The sequence below is a fragment of the Coturnix japonica genome, chromosome 2 (genome assembly GCF_001577835.2).
Source record: "Coturnix japonica isolate 7356 chromosome 2, Coturnix japonica 2.1, whole genome shotgun sequence".
NCBI classification, from domain to species: Eukaryota; Metazoa; Chordata; class Aves; order Galliformes; family Phasianidae; genus Coturnix; species Coturnix japonica.
The window spans coordinates 81033175-81051575 of NC_029517.1; the positions used below are offsets into that span (position 1 = coordinate 81033175).

Here is an 18401-nt window from a genome sequence, read left to right on the forward strand (position 1 = left end):
TGTTTCAATCCCTTTCCTTCCCCCCTCCAACCTATTGGCCTATAAACCCCCATCTGAGAAAACCTCATGATTTCTAATTTTCTCCTGAAATATCACTAACAGTCAAAGGCACTTTAGGCAGATAGATCAGTACTGAGTCACCCTGTTTAAGTCACATGCATGGTGATACTTGGAAAAGTCTTGTCCTTCTAGTTAGAATTTGGATGAGAAGCAAGTCAGCTACTTGTCTTTTTACAGCCCTGACGGATCAAAATAACATTTCTGGCAATGGCTGTAAATGAACAAAAATGGCAACATATACCACAACAAGGAAAAGACCATGAAAACTACTTCACTCAGTTAAAAATATAAATCAAACAACAACAAAAAGCCCTATGCTGGATCATTAGCTGCATTACCTCTGCACAAAAACTAAAAGCAGCCTTTCTCCACTGCCTAAATGGCATCTCCAACAATATAGCTTTATTAACAAACTTCTTTCCTGGATGACTTGGCTTATATTAAAAGGTCCATTGCTTTACAAACAAGCTCATCTCCCTTCCTGAGTGCCCTGATTAACCAGTATCTTGAAAATGACCGAGTCAGCAGATGTGACTAAATGCTCTGAAACTGCAGTCCTAAAGGAAGTTAATAAGAAAGGAATCAAATTACAAAATCTATCAAAGATATCAGGTAATGAATTTGTTAAAAGGGGAGATGGAGACTCACCATGCCAAGTATTTACACTTTTATCTGATGGGTTGCTTTCTTATTTTGTTTAGTTTCCCAGAGGCAAGCTCCATCTTGAATCATTTACTCAACTCTCACGTCTGGCTCATAGACACAAAACAGGAACTTCCCCTTTATCAGAGGACAGTTTCAAGGCCCAAGTTGTCAAAAAGGCTTTCTGACATGCACAGATCAGAGGTGCTAAAGTAGTACTATTAGTGTAGACTGTATTAGTTTTCCCTCTAGAAACCAGCCTTCATCTGCTATTGCAAATCATTACTGTGACAAATAAGTCTGTCTGAAAACAGATGCTTCCATCTCCTTGTCTTTAACACATCCTATAACCTCAATTGTTCTGCAGTTTTGTAATTTCTTACAGTTAAGACAAAAATGCTAAGCAGCTGCCCTAGGTTAATAGTACATCTTTTTAACACCAAATTGACTTCCACATTATGCTTTTTACATCAAGCCGGATAGGGTTGCTCTGAGATGGAAAGCAAGGGGCACTGCAGATCATGGTTCTCTGCAGTGTTGAGACATGCACTCCCCTCAGACTGAAGAAAACCTCAGGTTGGAGAAAAAGCACATCAAGGAAGCTACCAAGCAGTATTAACAGCTCCCTGCTAAACCCCAGAAAGAGATGAACACTGCTATTAGGGTGAAACAAATGAAGCTCATGGCAAAATGTCAACTAAGTGAGAGAAGAATGGGTATTTTCAGACCAACCATGTCCAGGTATATTTTGGACAGATGCTGCTTTCTGGAGCTGTCTGTACTAGCAATACAAGTTGCTGCTCTCAACTCACTGTATTCTGCTTACTCTTTACTTTTATCAACAGCAGTCATGCGTGTAGCTCCCTCTAACTCCACTCAAACTGGGCCAGGGTAGTTTAAATATTATCAGCAGAGTAGCTTTTTGCTAATGGAGATCACTGGTTGAAAAGGACTAGGAAGATCTCCCATTTTCTGCACAGCTGGCAAATCAAGGGATCACAAGTATTCGGGATATACTCATGCAACATCTACGAGCACAGATACCTGCCAAAACTCCTCACACCATGGGAGATACTCAACATGCCAAGGAAAAAAGCTGAATATAAACCATGGCGCCCAAGACATCTCACCTTTCCTGATCTCACTAGAAATATTCAATGTCTCATGACACTTTTTTTTTCCTGCACTGCTGAGAAGATTGACCTGGGTTTTAGTCAGACAACTTCTGTTCTTCTAACTTCATTAAATGTAGCTTTCTTCTACCCTCTACCACAGAATCAATATCCCTAAGTTAACCTGAATCAACCAAAGTACTTTCCACTAATTATTTTCTGTGATCATCAGTCCATCAAAATATTACTTTCCTAACCCTAGCAAAGTTTAACCAAGCAAGACAGCAGCCAAGAGCACCATATAGAACACTGAAAATCAGAGCTAAAACAACAGGCTCCTGCAGTGGGATTTCAATCCATTGCATCTTACTTAAAAGCATATTGTACTGTCTCTATCCAATGTCAAATTGCATTAAGAAAAATATCCCTAAACAATACACCTTACTCTTTCCTGTGAGGCACTTGTAACTTTTATTTCCTTTATCTTCTCCCAGAAGTTTCTCTTCCCTATTCGTCTTCAGGAGACAGACTTCTCTCCCCAAAGATAAAACACGCAGATATACTGATATACATATGTACATGCATAAGCATATATATGTATATGAATACCTATGTCCAGATCAGGATTTTGGAGACAAGTTCTCAGGACTGGTTAGTGATCACATCTAGATTTCTACTGTGGATTGGGTTTTATATGTTTTAATGCACAGAAGCCAGCAAGTTGAAAAGAGTCTTTCCTTAATTCAGCCAATAAAGACAAGGATTCTACCAGAATCATAGATAGAATCTCAATAGGTCATTTTATCTAGATTGATCTTGATTTTAAAACACCCCCTTTACATTCCAGTTCACCACAGTACACAGATGCACACATCTCAGGAAGGGTGACAGAGTGCTATACAATTTCCCTCTGCCTGCTTTATGCTATAAGAGGAGTTTTTCTCCATCACTGGGTGGTCAGTGGAACTGCCCAATATGTATAACAAGAACCTGTTACCTGCGGGATGGGCAACATACAGAAAAGCAAAGCATTACACTTAGCACTCTTAGAACTGGCTGCCATGATCTCTCTCCCTAAAAGGAAGGTGCAGTTTTGGGCAAGAGGCCTCTTCCATCAAGCACTGCAACAGCTTCATATGCACAATGGCTCTTACAATAGCGCAGCCTCAAAGGAATGATGCTAATACAAATATATAATACCATTTCACTGCAAGTCAAACACTCCTGTTTTTAAGGCACAAAGTAAGAAATATATCACAAAAAGTTGGTGGAAACAAAACAGCTGGGACATAAACCAAACTATGATTAATAGCTTCAAACACAAGATGGATGCAGCATTTCTTTAATGTGTGGCCATTATAAATCTCACTCTTACTCTTCCAGTATCAGTAGCATACAAATGGGAAAGAATGGAAATAAAATTCATTTATTTATTTATTTATTTATTTATTTTCCTATAAAGCACCACACAGTAACAGTGTGAATGAGGTTTTAGGCAACAGGAGAAAATTAAATGAAATTCTTACTTCAGAGGCTCAGGAGGGAGTTTAGTTCCCGAGAGATTAATCTGCATCAAAGCAAGTGAGCTGCTGAAAAACTGTTTGAAGGAGGGAGGGACTTCTTTTCCTTTTCTGTAAGTAAATGTATTCATTAAGTAACATTTAGACGCTCCTCATTCCAACAGTGATTACTAAACAGCTATAGTTACAGTACTAATATTATAGTAATAATTGAATATTGAATAGTGAACATCCTATAGTGAATGCAGGCTGTCAAAATGGTAACAATCATTTACTTGTTTAATTTGCTGCACCTTCAACAGCTCAGTAGTCAGTGGCTCTCAGTTAACTTAAAAACATAATGCTATCAAAATGTTGATTCAAGAAACAATTCTCATCATTGTACTGCTGTTCAGAAGACATCATTATCTAGCTTCTGCTTGGTGAACTACCAGGAATGATTATTCAAGTCTGATTGATCATGAGTATACTTAGATTTTACAAGTAAAAGATCAAACAGTACTCTACAAAACACTGACGTTGCCTCTTCACCACTAGAAATAACTACTGAACACTGTGGTTGCTTAACCCTAACTAGTTGTCACCTCTGACAGGTACTCAAGCCACTGATTTGAAGAAAAGGGAAAACAAGGCTATTATTTTCTATGCTGCAAGTACTCTACAAAGTCAGTGTTCAGTCTCTAAGACTTTCAGAAGGTCTTCTTCCAAGGAAAAGAAGAAAAATAATAAAAAGTGCATTTTTAACAAACAACAAATCACAAAAAATAAGTACTTTGAAATCAAATATGAAGAAGAGTTAAGTTAGACTTCAAAGTCTGATATTACAACAAAGGATGTATACAAACCGTATGGTGCATTGGGATCATAAAAAACTTATTAGACAAGGTAGCTTATATTACAGCTGTCTAGCAAAGAACAGAAAGAAAATAACTTCCTTGGAATAATGATACTTTTTTTTTTGTAGAGACCCTTTATAGAGTCATGCAGCATAAAATCAAGAAAGTATAACACAAAATAGAGCAGTTGAGAGAAACAACATTTAAACTGTACCTGTGAGAAAAAAGTGTCCTGGAAAGACTAAGGACAGCTAGATGCTGAAGACATCCACGAAGGAGGGCTCCACACACCTGATTTAAGGTAAGGAAGATTGATTTTACTGGGTATACAAGATAAGAAAACGTCCCTGATATCTGAATCTACACACACATGCACACAAACACAAAGAAAAGAAAGCATTACCATATCTAGAGCACACTCCGTGTTGGATAAATCCAGATGGACAAGGGCATTTGGCTGGGCCAAAAAATTGTAGAGGCTCTATAATTAAGGGAACGAGAAAAAAACATATCAGTGTTATTTTTCATATTGTGGCACAGACTTCTTTTCGGATGCATTCAGACTTGTATAAAATTGCACTACAGGCGTGTCTGAAACCTTTCACTCAACCAAAACAACCTGTTTTACTTCCAAAGGCTATCATTTCTTAGGAACAAAAGGAAAAAATGGTGTCCAGACCACATGTACCGAATGCTAAGTGTAAAACTCTTGACTTACCCTGTAAAGCACTTTCACAGAAAATGATCATTTTGTTAAAAATACCCTGCAATACTCAAATTGACATTATGTTTTCTAAAAAGACTACCACGCTTGAAAGTTTAACACAGCCCCTCTTAAGCATGAGGGATACAGATCATCTGCCTTTGAAGACTATAGCTAATTCTTAATATTGGCTGTGTATAAGAAGTTGAAGGCAAAATACAGAATAAGTGGAAAATAAATCTAATATTGATTACTTTGGTACTACACAGACTATGCTAGTGTACATAAAGCATATCATACTTTGTTTATATTTTTAGTCTCTCTGAACAATACAAAGAAGATCGAGAAAAGAAAGGATAACACATAACAGAAACATGGAGCATACAACTCCATCTGAAATCTACCCCACCTGTGCACATTCAACATTTTAAAAATAGATTTGTCTTTCATAAAATTAGGTCATTTAGCTGATATACCTAACAGTGAGAGAAAGGTTCCTACTCTAAAAATCCCCCTCCTCCGCTCAAGTTTATTTTAAATACTAAATAACAGGATTTCTTTACTCCTGTTGGAAAACTGTTTCACCGATTAAGAGATCTCAGTATTAAGAACCTTTTTCATTGAACCATCTCTCTCTGACAGGCTATGAAAAGACTTACTTTTTGTATTTATGACCCATAAAATTCTGTGGGAAGACATGAGACTTCTTTAACCGTTGCCTGTCAACATCACACTTTTTCTTATTTTTACATATTTCTCCTGTTATTCTCTCTTTGAGAATAATTGTGTATCTTTCTCTACATTAGACAGTGTGTTTGCCACCTTTTAAATCCTCTTGTCCCACTGAAAGTTCTACTTCATGTCTGAAAAGACTAGTTTTTGGAATATGCTGATAAACCTGAAACTGGTAAAGTTTGTTCAAAATGTCACATGAAAGTAACAGGTAGATAATGTCCAACAAACTCAAATGATCAGATTTTGCATATTTTAGATGCTTCATAATTAGAGAACTCAAAATCTGGCTGTTATGATCAAAAAAGAAGAAAGAGTCTAAATAAAAAGGCTTTGCCCTTCTTCTAACAATAAATTAAAACAGTCACATGCTTACTGAGAGATCATCCCCACGGAGAGCATTCCCTGAGAGGTCAAGATAGACGAGCGTGTTCGCTATCAGCGAGTTGGCACTCAGTGACTGGGAAAGGCTGTTCACCCCTGCAAAAAAAAGGTCAGTATTCACCTTATCCAGCACCACACGAAACTAGCAGAGCCCCCGGAAATGCACAATTCTAGCGAACACAGTCACACATGAATTTTTAATGGTCTCCTATTCCCAACACTGTTCTACAGGAGAGGAAGATAGATGATCAGGGAGATATAAGACTTCTCTTTGTCACAGAGCACCTGGTTTAGTTCAGGCCTTTTGCCTCCAATAAAGCAGGCTTCAGTGAGCTATACATCCTGAGTTTCAGGAAGAAATCTTTTTGCCATCTCTGCAATGGCTTTAACTGTGCAACCATATTTTGTAACAGATTTTAAAAACAGATTTCACATAATAATGCTAAGACAATGTCCTCTCACAAACAATAATATTTAGATAAAAGTATCTGTGGAAGATCAAGAGCGTTAACAAGTATAATTTGCCAGAACTTCAAAAGCAACTGACAAGACCTAGAATTTAAAAATACTTCAATTATGATTTGCCTGTAATTTCAGGAAAAAAAAAATTAAAAAAATGTTATCTAATTAAAGTATCAAGAGATGCATAAAGATGCTCATTTCCTGTCGAGAAAAAAATATGTATTTTTAACATTAAAATTAAAAAGCTCACGCTGGGAACAAGTCAGCCATGTTCCAAAGCTCTTCAGCTTTTCCAAATACAAATTAGGATGTGGCTATTTCCAGCAAAACTAATTTTCATCTGAGGACCCTTGTAGCTTATAGCAAAGTTTTTAATTTATTGTAGATAACTATCACTGCGTGCATCACTGTGAACTTAGCAAGCAGTGGTTTTCTCATAAATACCTAAGCAAAAGAGTGAAGCTGGCAAATGTTTCAATCTGTTATACGTTACAGTGCAATTTCTCAAAGCTCCTGATCGAAGTGAACCAGAGTTCAGTGGATGGAACACATGCACTCTTCATTTAAAAACTATTAGCAAATGGGTTTACCATTGGAGGAAGCAGCTAGCAAGTCACCGTAAACCAAAACACACCAGACAGTGCTTTAGTTTTCCAAAGTTTACCAATAGTAGGAGAGTCTCCCTTGTAAAAAGCACAGCTATAGGCTTCAGGAGTTTTTTGATACTCCAAAGAACTGGAGAACAATGACAACTTCACCATTCCTTGAATCATTTCTCTCCTTCTCAGCAACATTTATAAGCAACAGGTTGAAATGAATTCAGTATACTGTGAACAGCTCAGCATATACTACTGAACAACAATTCTGAGAATTCAGAAACTGTGATAGAGCTTAGGGAAGAATAGCTGTAAAACAATTTATTATGTTAATGCTTGTATCATGTTTAAAAATGGGTCAGTTACTCAAAATCAGTCATTGAAGTCTTCATCCAAATGATGCAAATGAGGGATTTTTTTTAATTAGCTTTTGGCTCAGGTTCAGAAAATCCGTCCCTGTCTTTGAATGAGGATACTAAAATTTTCCACTTAACCAGAATCTTCAAATCAATAAACGTTTGTTTGAACTTCACCTACCTCATTCTGTACTTTGACAGTAATCTCACTTTCATTTGCAGACAATCTATCATGCTCTTTTACTGCTCTCAGGAGGCTCAGAGTGTTAATAGCTCTTAAGAACCTTGAGGTACAATATTTGAAGAAAGATCAGCTGGGAAGTTACCACCTGAACTTCACTTTGCAATCTTAGAAACTTATTTTGAATAGAAAGCACTTTTAAAATGAGGTCAAAACCAGTGAGGGATTGTACAGAATTTCTGAAATCGATAAAGCCAGGCTTCCCCCGGCTACAGAAAAAAAGCTCTCAATATTCTGAGTTCGAAAATAGTCTTCCAAGTTAAAAAGCAATTCAGAACTGCCTTCTTACATTACAGAAAAACTGGCTAACACAGACAGCTTTGCAGACGAGGAAAGATGCAAAACTGAAAATCTTCAGGTACAGAGAGCTACAACAATTCCAAATTTAAGACTTCACTATACTTTTAAATTGGAATTTAGAAAAGCTCCCATCCAACAATATTCGTAGTGACATGATGCTCTTTGAAGAATAGATATTTAAGGGCTAGGGTGGATTATGCCATCTGGACTAGGATTCACATGAGGCCAGTAGTAGAAATGCTGGAATATAATTTCAGCTTTTGTTTAAAGATTATCTTTACAAGGAATGTTAAAAATCTAATTCTTTTCATAACGTCAAAATTCATTTTTACTGACAAGAATTTTGTTGATGAGCTTCATCAAGCTGGTGTTTGTTCTTTCTAGAGGCCGATGTGCAGCTAGAATATTCTCTTCACTCAAAAATCAAGAGTTGATGAAATCATTCATAGCTCATGAAGAAAAGTACAGGGTGAATGAACATCCCAGAATTGAAGGACTTTCTGTGAAATTAATGAACACGTATTCTCAAGAGTACATGTAAGGCTAGTCAAGGTTCTTAACCAATTGCTTGTCACTAAAAGTAGAGTTAGCAGTGGGAAAAAAAAAGAAAAAACACCTTTTTTTTTTTTTTCCAACTAATGAAAACGATAAATGAATAAATTCACTCTAGGTATTACTGTCTAGTTAAACATTACTAGAGCTACAGAACACTCACTAAAAACAACAACAAACCCTTCTCCACACTCATATTCCCCCAGGTCAACTTCTAAAGCTTAGGAGAACACAGAATCTTCACAGAGTGGTAATTAATAGGATGAAAGAGCATCTGTTATCCTTGGTTATAACATCCTTCCATTGACTGCACTTCAGTCACCTTTTCCAGGTCAACATCACTTGAAAAAATACTGTGACAATGCTTTTTTAAAATTTATTTATTTTTATTTATTTATTTATTTATTTTTTAAACACTACTCTGTAGAATCTGGTTTGCTCCATTCTAATAAAGAGATTACTGGATCTACTATATGTAAAACATCAGTGAAAAAGACCTGAAAGTTTCAAATGCTTGTTTCAGTATTGTGTTAAAAAATATGCATCTATTATAATCACTACATCAAGTCAGAAGTGTGCAAATTCTAAAACAAAGAAGTTTCTACTCAGGGCAAATCAATTAACAGCTTTTGTTGTAACACTCGATTTCATGAAGTAGTTAAGTGAAATAACTGCATGAAAAACACTGAGCAGTTTTCCAAATGCTGTTTAGAAAGTTCCCCATGCATTTTTGCCTCAGATATTTTTTGAATCATCAATAAAACATAACATTTATCTTACTTTATGGTAAAGGTTCCAGCTCACACATGGGACAAGTAAGAGTTTTCTAAAATTGGATGGGGTACAGAACCCAAATAGTAAACTCAGGGATATAAAAAAGCAGCTGCACTGGTTTAAAGCACACACATGAAGCAGTAACAGAATGGACTAGTTTATAACCTCATAACAAATGGTATTATTAAGACAAAAGCCTGAAACTTTTACAACAGGAAAATATGCATATTTATAGAGCATACCTTTAGGTGACAAGGAGGTTTTAGATAAATTTAAATGTTTCAGTCCCTTTGGAAGTTTGGCGAACTGGATGCTTAGAGATGATACACCTGTTGGGGAATAAAGAGAAAGAAGTCCTCAGGAAGTCAGTTCAACCATATAGCCCCAGCTTTTCCAAGCCCTTTCAAGTATCTAAGTAGTTTACAAACTGCAAGGTACACATACATCTGAGAGAAGGTCAAAGGGAATTTATTATACATGTCCAATAGTTACCACATGGGACATTCTGAAAGATTTATGCTTCAGTCAGAAAATATATTTAAATAAATAAAAAACAGCCACCAGCAGCAGTTCACATGAAACTTCAAAACATTTGTCTTGAAGAGAGATGTACATATTAGCCAACACTGGCCTCTCTTCTGCAACTAAACCCTTCCTTTATTAAATAAAGGAATACAGATGTTGTTCAAAAAACACAGATACACACCAGTGAGCTGAAATATTTCTGTGGAAGAGCATCTAATTCAAATAAAAGAAACTACAATGCAGCTACAGACTTGTCCTGAAAACCTGAAACCTCCACTGAGTTATAATGGCCACTTATCTCACTTCATTCCAGCAGCCTGTAGGTTACCAGCTAGTATACACAGGCTTGGAAATGCTTGAATTGATTGGGATTCCAAATGGTAAAAATATATTAGGATACTGACTACCTCAGCACAAATCCAACAAAAGGAAACAATATTCTTTTCATTTAAGTGCTTTCTCAGTGTATCCAAGTTCTGCACTCAATAAATTTAATTCCCCATTTAAGAAAAGGACTAAAATATGATTAAGAGGGCACATCCTAAATAACGATTGAACCAGTTTATGAAATATTTATTATAGGAGTAAATCAACATAGAAAGTCAAATCCTAACCTGAGCATGAAAAATAGTCCCCTATAGGAAACTGCTTAGCAAGAAAAAGGGAGACATGAGCAAAGCCTTTTACTTGCTCCAGAATACAATTACATAAAAAAGCTGATACTGTTCTCCACATAAGCAGACACGAAAGAGTCCAGAAGTATGACACATACATGCATGTACTCTGCTTCTATCATGGTTTACTGTCATTAATAATGGAAGAGCAGCTACATTACAGATGTAAAAGCTGCAGGAGTTTTGGGGTTTTTTTTTTAACCCTTTGTGTAAAAGCCGGTTGTATAGGCTGGTCAGAGGTGCAACTTCCATGCAGCTTAAAACAACACGCTGCGTTTTATGTATACTGCCAAAATATTAGATTGATGATGCTCTGCCATCGTTTACTGTAAATCATAATGGTAACAGAGTCTTCAACCTTCTGCAAGAATGCATCAAGTTATAACAACTGAATTTTCATTTCTAGACCCACTACTTAAAAAAGAAGAAGCTGAAAACTTTTTAGCTCCTTTGAAAAAGGATCAGCCTTTCATAAGATGGCCTCAATTTAAATTCTGTGCATGACCGTTCATCTCTGTTGAGCTGGCTTAGTCACAATACATACTTTCAAACTCAAGGTAGAGTTCTGCTGGCAAAAGAGAAGAAAATTGAGTACAAAGAGAATTGCTAAGGATACCACCAGAGTAATTTTTGTTGCAAAGTATTTTGGGTAAGAGGTGCAGCAAATAATTTCACCTCTCCATCTTTCCATTTAGCCAACATTTATCAAGCTGAATAATTTTAACATCCTAACTAGCACTGGAGAAGAAATACCCACTGAGTTTTAAGATAGGGGAATCAGATGCACAAGAGCAAAAGTAGTTCTGATAACTCAGACGCTCTTTTTGCTGATCTTGCAACAGAGCTGAACTCTAATAGCAGAAGTAAACTTTACTGCATCCAGGCACACAGATTTGATTTTGAGTATTTCCAGACTTGAGCTTATTTGATTTGCCCTATTTTTCAGAAAATGAGAAATGAGATTCTGATGCCAGTAAAGCCAAAAGCAAAGCTTCCATCACTACAGCATGTCTAGATTTTAAAACCCAAATGAATAACAAACTTTCCATGTGTTAGACTCACAAATACTGACAGTACCATTAAGAGTTTCCAATCACAAATTAAGAGACTGATCTTAGTGTGAAATCATATAGTGTAAAAACATTAATATTTCAGCTGAAGCTGGGCCAGATGTGCCAGCTAAAAAGAACATTCTTCTTGTGTCACTGGACTACAGACAGCTGCATTAATATAGGAATACAGTGCTTATGCTTTTTGATACTCAATAGTACACAGTAGCTTATTGGTCCAAGCCACAGACAAAGATAGGTTCTTTCCCATTATTCACACTATCCTGCGTTGTTCCCCTTAGAATTGCAGTATAATCTCATTTCACTCTTAGTAGTAGGGAAGGTGACATGTTCAGAGATACTTCCAAATTGTGTACATTGATATGAACCTCAATTATGCCAGCTGTTACCTGAGGAAAGCTTGCTGCCTCTTCAGTTTAATGAAGTCAAATTTAGCATTCACTCAATGGATATCAGATCACAGATCAGGTAAATCCTTGTTTAAAATATTTGCATATTGCAATTATAGTTAATTTCTTTTCAAGCACTCATATAACTTAGATTATTCTCTAACAAAAAAGGTCAAGCTTTAATTGCATGTGATAGAGGCCACTGAGATACTGATAGATCTCCACAATTTTCTCCAATTAGCATCTTCCTTTTTTTTTTCTTTAACACTGTATGTAGCTATTCCAAAAGGGCTTCAAAGAATGACTTCATTGCAAAGTCAGTACTCAAACCAATATACTTAACATTAAAAAAAAAAAACAAATCCTTGCATGATTTAAAAGAAAAGTTATCTTCTAAAAAAGCTTTTCATAAAGCATAATCTAAATACGCTTCTTCAAAAGTAGATCCTACAATGTGCCAGCCATTTTTTACAACTTAAAACAGCAAATTCAGAATAATGCAGATAGGCCCATGACACACAGTAATAATGCTGTACAGCAAAACACTGGCTTTCACAAGAGCTTTCAGGAACCACACAAAGGGTAGTCAGAAGAACATAGCAATTCATGTGAACAGTTTTAAATGAAGAGCTATCTAAATAAGTTAAAAGTAAAAACGTTTTCAAACTTAATTTGAGCCAAAAGGAGAAGACATACAAAGGAGGAAGAGGAAAAATACCCTTCACATCCTTCTCCCCAATCAGTGAAACAGAGTAAAAGGAGACATTACCTACAAAATTCTGTGTTAACAGCATTTTGAATAAGGCTGTAATCAAAATGAACAGCTTTTCCATTTTGAATCGCATCAGACAAAAGACTGAAAATCTCCCTCACATAAACCAAATAAAATAAGAAAAGGTTCACTGCCTAAAATTCCTATTTTATTTCTGGCCCAACAGCAGCACAAGGTAGTCTGATCCCAAGAACACTGTGTGCTTGGAATGTATTAAATGAATCAAATGGAAATCTCATGTGGGCAGCACTGAAGGGTCAACACCCGACTGGAAGAATGTAACCTTATTTTAAAAATAAATGCTCCAAGTGAAAAGAGAGTAGACAGGGGAAGGGAAGACTTGACTTGATACGTACTGAAATTATGCCTAGCAGTGCCTAGCTAGAGGAAAGCTAGGCTGTTCAGTTTTATATTTCATCTTGCAGAGTCAACAATCCTTAGCTACACATAAGGATGCCAGCTACGCCAGTATTGCAGAGCATTGTGAAGAACCAGCAACACTACAGACTAGAACAAAGCTGATAAAGGAACAGCTTCAAAACCAGATCTAACTATGAGATTATAGCTGAAATAAAATGCAAAACCTCCAGGAAAATACAATCCAAGCAATAAAGTTGTCTTGCACTTCATCTTATATTCATTGTATTGCCTTTAAAAATACACACCATTTTCTTTTCTTTCTAGTCCTAAACATTCATTGTGTTCTATCTTACTTCAAAAGAAACCTCAGTAAAAGTGTAATGAAATCTAATGAAATCCATGGATGGTTTAAGACATTTAAATACTTCTCCATAAGTGAATGGAAATGTATTAATCAGAAAGAATAGCAATTCTCAGTCATTTGTGAACAACAGGCATTCACAATAGCATTACAGACAGAACAATATCTTGTTATTTGGACAAAGCTGAATGGAGCAGCAGTAATCCCCCTCATACATTTGCAGAAAGAGGAAAACATTAACTTTACATTACCTCGGTCTTCAAGTGGATTGCTAGCAAGGTTGATTGTATGGAGTCCTGAGTTGGGATTATGGGATAGGGCACCAGCTAGTTTCTGTGCAAAATCTCTGCAAGAAAAGAATACAGATGGAGAGAGAATTCTGTTATCTCCTCTGTCAAAAGCATGTTCAGAGGCTTAAAAGTGTCAAGGGATTACTAGACAGAAATAACCAACTTATACTATTGATTCTTTGTCCTTTTAAACAATGCTTATCTGGCTAATTTGCTGTCTTTCAAAGCAGGTTATATTACTATTTATTTTTTCTGTGATTTAAGGTACTGAAGAGCATTCAATCAAAGTTCAAGCTACTTTTGATAAGGATCTGAACGTATAAAATACAGGTTAAATTAAAATAATTTAGAGCTCAACCACATCTCCTCATTGTGCACAGGTGGGATATATATTGTGATCTTGTAAAACAGCAGGAATAATTCTCTCAAAGAACAGCAGGACATTGAAAAACTATGCTTGCTTCTTTATACAATGAGAAGCATCAAGGTTGACCACAGTCCCAGAAAGGTGAACTGAGGGAGATTACAGTGTATTGGGTTGTATATGCAAATATAGTACGTAGGTGGAGAGCATGAACTGCTTGTGCTCCAAATCCACTTGAGAGATAAGGCAATGCTGCCCTCTCTGAGCACATTTTGTTGTCACTGGTCTACCACTACTCACAGCATTAAGTTTAAAGCCAGCTTAGATTTTCCTACATGATCACACTGCCAGACTCTGGTTGAATCATATTCCACACATCATGTCACAAGGCTGTGGGTTCTTACCAGCTCTAAGTCAATTTCACAAACCCATCCCTGTACCTACCGGTGAGCATTCATGTATTAAGTGACTATATCTACTGTGCAGTTCCGTGAAGCACACTATGCTTTCAGTGATTTTACTTTATCAAAGTTAGGAAAAGACGTAGAAATCAAATCATATTCCTTGAGCTTCCTCCCAGCATCCTTCTCTCTCTCTTCCTAAGTACAGTATCTTATCTCCTGGAGGGCAGTGTTAAGAGAACTATCGGATACATTTCTAAAAGAATGGTAATTAACACTGCTCCTTTTCCCTGGGACAGATCCTTCCTATCACAAGAGCTGTCAGTCCATCTGCTGAGAATTGCAGTGGAGGTAGCAACGTTTTCTATACTCTGGAAGAGCAGAGTTCAGATAGGGATAACCTCAATAGCTTTTGGCTATCTGTTGTTGCAAGGTGTACTTCAAGTAGAGATGCTCCAGGAAATTTTAGTTTCCCTTTGAAAGTCTATATCATATTCTTACCCTAAAGAAGAGAATATTCTTATCCTATAATCTTATTGTGAACATGAACAATCAACAACTCTGGACTTAAATTTGTGCCACCTGACAGGCCTCAGGGTATCCTCCTTTGTAGCCGCTGCTGCTCTTGCAGATGGCTATACATCTCATGTAGCGCATCTGTTTTCCAAACACTCTAGATACTAAGGGACATTCAAGCTTGGAGGTAAAGCTTTCAAAAGGTCTGATATAACTACATGCATGGGAGAGGAAGAATATTTAACCAATGGTAAGAATAGCACAGGCCAGGAAATCTTAGACAAAAATTCCTCAAGATTGGTCTAGACAACACCACTGTAACAGAAAAACAGAGGACGTGTGTGGGAGGAACTAACATGATTAAATGCAAGGACATTCAGAGCCCATCCAGCAGGAGAAAATGAGCTGCAGAATCTCTGCCAGATGCCCTCCTTGTATCATCAGCAGGCATGTCTATTTTCTCTCTGTTATCACAGCCACTCCCCCTGGGACTCGGTGGCAGTGGTCACTGCAGATGGCAATAGGGACAGTCTGCCTGCCAGATTTCAGTGTTGAAGCACAACAAACAAATAATTTCCACCAGCTCCTGCAAATAGGTCTTTTCAGACTGGAGATTCCACCTTGCAGTTTCATGGAAATGAATCTTCTGATTATTGCATGGTCCTCTGTTTCTCTAAAGCAGCAAACAGATATAATTCACTTTTCAAACTCATTTGTTTAGACCACCTTAAACTATTCTCCATCACTGAAATCCTACCTCTATCCCATACCAAATAACAGAAACAAATGGCTGGAGGTAGAAAAAACTGGAATCATCTTAAATTGACCCTGCTACAGGAGAAAATACGCTCATGCAGCTGCTCAGGTGTCTCTGGAAGCATTGTTCTTGGTAGCTCTATCTCAACAACTGGTCTGGTGTGTCTTGGTAGCTCTTTCTCAACGCTTGTCTGGCAGTCTGTCACAACTCATTAAAAGTGACTGGTCTGTAAGCTGTACAAAGATGCCCAGTAACAATAGGATTTCCTCCTAGCAAGCAGATATGATAACTGGCAAAATTGACAAATGTACCCTTGATAAAAACAGACAGACAGTGCTGAGCACAGCAGATGCACACCAGGGCAAAATGCCAAACACCACACACGTAGATGGAGGCACAAAAACCAAAGCCATAGGTTGATTATCTGTCAAGTCCTATTAAAACTGAAAACAGATCTGACTGTTAGAAGTTAATGTAGACAGTGTACAAAGGTAGTCAATGTATCTTTTAATATTCGTGATTAGCACTATGTCTCATGGCACAGAGTGCAGGAAAAACAAGATCAAAATCAGTTGTTTATAGTTGAATGACAGCCATTAAAGACACTGTGATCACAAAGTTTGGGTGTAATCCCAACCTCCACCACAACTTTCCTAAGCCAGTTAAGTAGCTTTCTTTTAGACATATTTCAGTGCTAAACCAATTCAAATTAAACAAAAACACACAAAAAAAGTAGAGGAGGCAAAATATACCACATAACTTCCCTGTGCTTTTTTCTTTTACTTTTTTCTTCAGTTTAATGCTCAGTTTCTCTGATCTTTCCACTGTTATATTTATTAGCGCAAAAATTCATTAGCGCTAGAGCTTATCTCATCCACATGGTCTTGGATGCGACTTTAGCACTATAACAAGCCACAGATACTTCCATCTGGGCTAGTTTGTAACTTGAACTATGCATCTATTTGCTCTGAAGAAAAAAATACCTATGCTGTAGATTGCTGTACTTAAAATACATGCAAGGACTAAAATTAATCTACTTTCTTCCTTCTTTAAAAAAAAGTTAATGACATAGTAGTATTACTACATTACACCACCACCACAAATGCAACACACAAAAAGAAGAAAAAGAGCCTTCTTGGGAATGAAGCCATATCTTTTATTCAAGATGGAATAATAAGCGTTTTAACAAAATCCCCATCACTTTTGCTTATGCTTCAATTGGTAACACTACTTGGACAGGAACTGCATGAGTTAATTTAGGGTTTATGCACTTATCCAATTCATTCTTCACCACATAACTCAGTTCTCCAAGTAGAATCTAACCAACTATAAAGATTTTCTGGATTATGTGGAAAATCTTGATGACAGGCTCATGACTAGCAGCTCCTCAGAACAAGCTAGACATTGAGCATGAGTTTCTCTAACAGTCCAGCTAATACATATCACACATATTTCTTTTTGCTAGGAGTAAGCAGTAACTAATGTGATATTTTGAAAAAATTACTTACGTTCTAAGCCCAGCATTCTCTAATACCAGTTCTTCCAATCGATTGGACCTACTCACTACTCGCAGAATCTGCTCACAGACATCAGTGGACTGCCACAGAAAAGACAGAACAGTGTTAAAGAACATATGGTTGTTTAGTTATGAGCTGTACGTCATAATGGGATCCAGGCCATGAACTGCTTCACCTCATATAGTAACTAAGTAAAAAAAAAAAAAAATCAAGAGTAAGAGCACTTTATCTGCAGGTCCAAAGAGTGCTCAGGGACAAATGCTTAAGGGTGAGTAAATTTCAATAGGAGCTCTCCCAGCCTACACAGAATAAATCACATCTCATGATTGTTACTGCTGCTGGATTCTAGAATTTGCAGAGGCATTTGCAAAAACTATGAACAAAATTAACAAAACAGTTTGCTTGCCATGCTTGGGGATAAAACTTCAGTGTTGCAAATGCCATAGGTGAACTTTGTTCACCTTTTACTCTAATATCTTAGTTTGCTTACTAATTTGTCTTTTTTTCACAGCATATACCATCCCACATTCATTTGAAGTCCAAGTAGAACTTCAGTTGTGATCATGAACTGCTGAAACTGTACTGTGTTACCCACCCTAAAAATGACAGTTTGGCATTCACACTTGGGATATCTTTATCTCTAACAACAGACTGGCATTTTCTAGGATTCTCAGCACACACATGAAAGTCTCATTAACCCTTTACACAGCAAAGGTGACAATGCTTTCTAAAAATGGTCAGTTCAGCCATCTCTCTCCATTCCTATCCTTGCCTTCCATATTTCTGTAATTCAGAATATTATCACAGTGCTACTACAGCACTGTGACTGCAAGTGGAAAGTTTCATGCGTGTACTGTAAAAACACTACAGATCACATCTATCAAACACAATGTCAGATTGCAACTGACCAAGTACAACACGTTCAATGGCCTCTGGATACATCTGACCTTATTCTGACCCTCAGCAGAGTCCCTATGGCATGGATTTACTGTTCCCTGGTTTATATTATCCTGATATTTTTTATTCAAATTTGCATATATAGAAGATTTTTTTTATTGCTACTATTGATGCACTTTCAAGACTGATAAGGTGTGGTTTTTTTTTGTTAAAAATTCTCCCTAAAGATCGTATTACA

General features: G+C 36.9%; 1 protein-coding gene across 7 annotated transcripts in view; it reads right to left on the minus strand.

The window, feature by feature from the left end:
* CARMIL1 (capping protein regulator and myosin 1 linker 1) overlaps positions 1 to 18401 on the minus strand; it is a 159321-nt gene that overhangs the window by 63799 nt on the left and 77121 nt on the right. For all 7 annotated transcript variants that reach the window (XM_015855140.1, XM_015855139.2, XM_015855143.2 and 4 more), the window contains 7 exons: positions 17258 to 17346; positions 13673 to 13767; positions 9513 to 9599; positions 5982 to 6085; positions 4574 to 4651; positions 4385 to 4461; positions 3341 to 3445 (listed from right to left, as the gene is read on the minus strand). In XM_015855140.1, coding sequence (XP_015710626.1) covers positions 3341 to 3445; positions 4385 to 4461; positions 4574 to 4651; positions 5982 to 6085; positions 9513 to 9599; positions 13673 to 13767; positions 17258 to 17346 — 635 coding nt within the window. The remainder of the gene's footprint in view (positions 1 to 3340; positions 3446 to 4384; positions 4462 to 4573; positions 4652 to 5981; positions 6086 to 9512; positions 9600 to 13672; positions 13768 to 17257; positions 17347 to 18401) is intronic.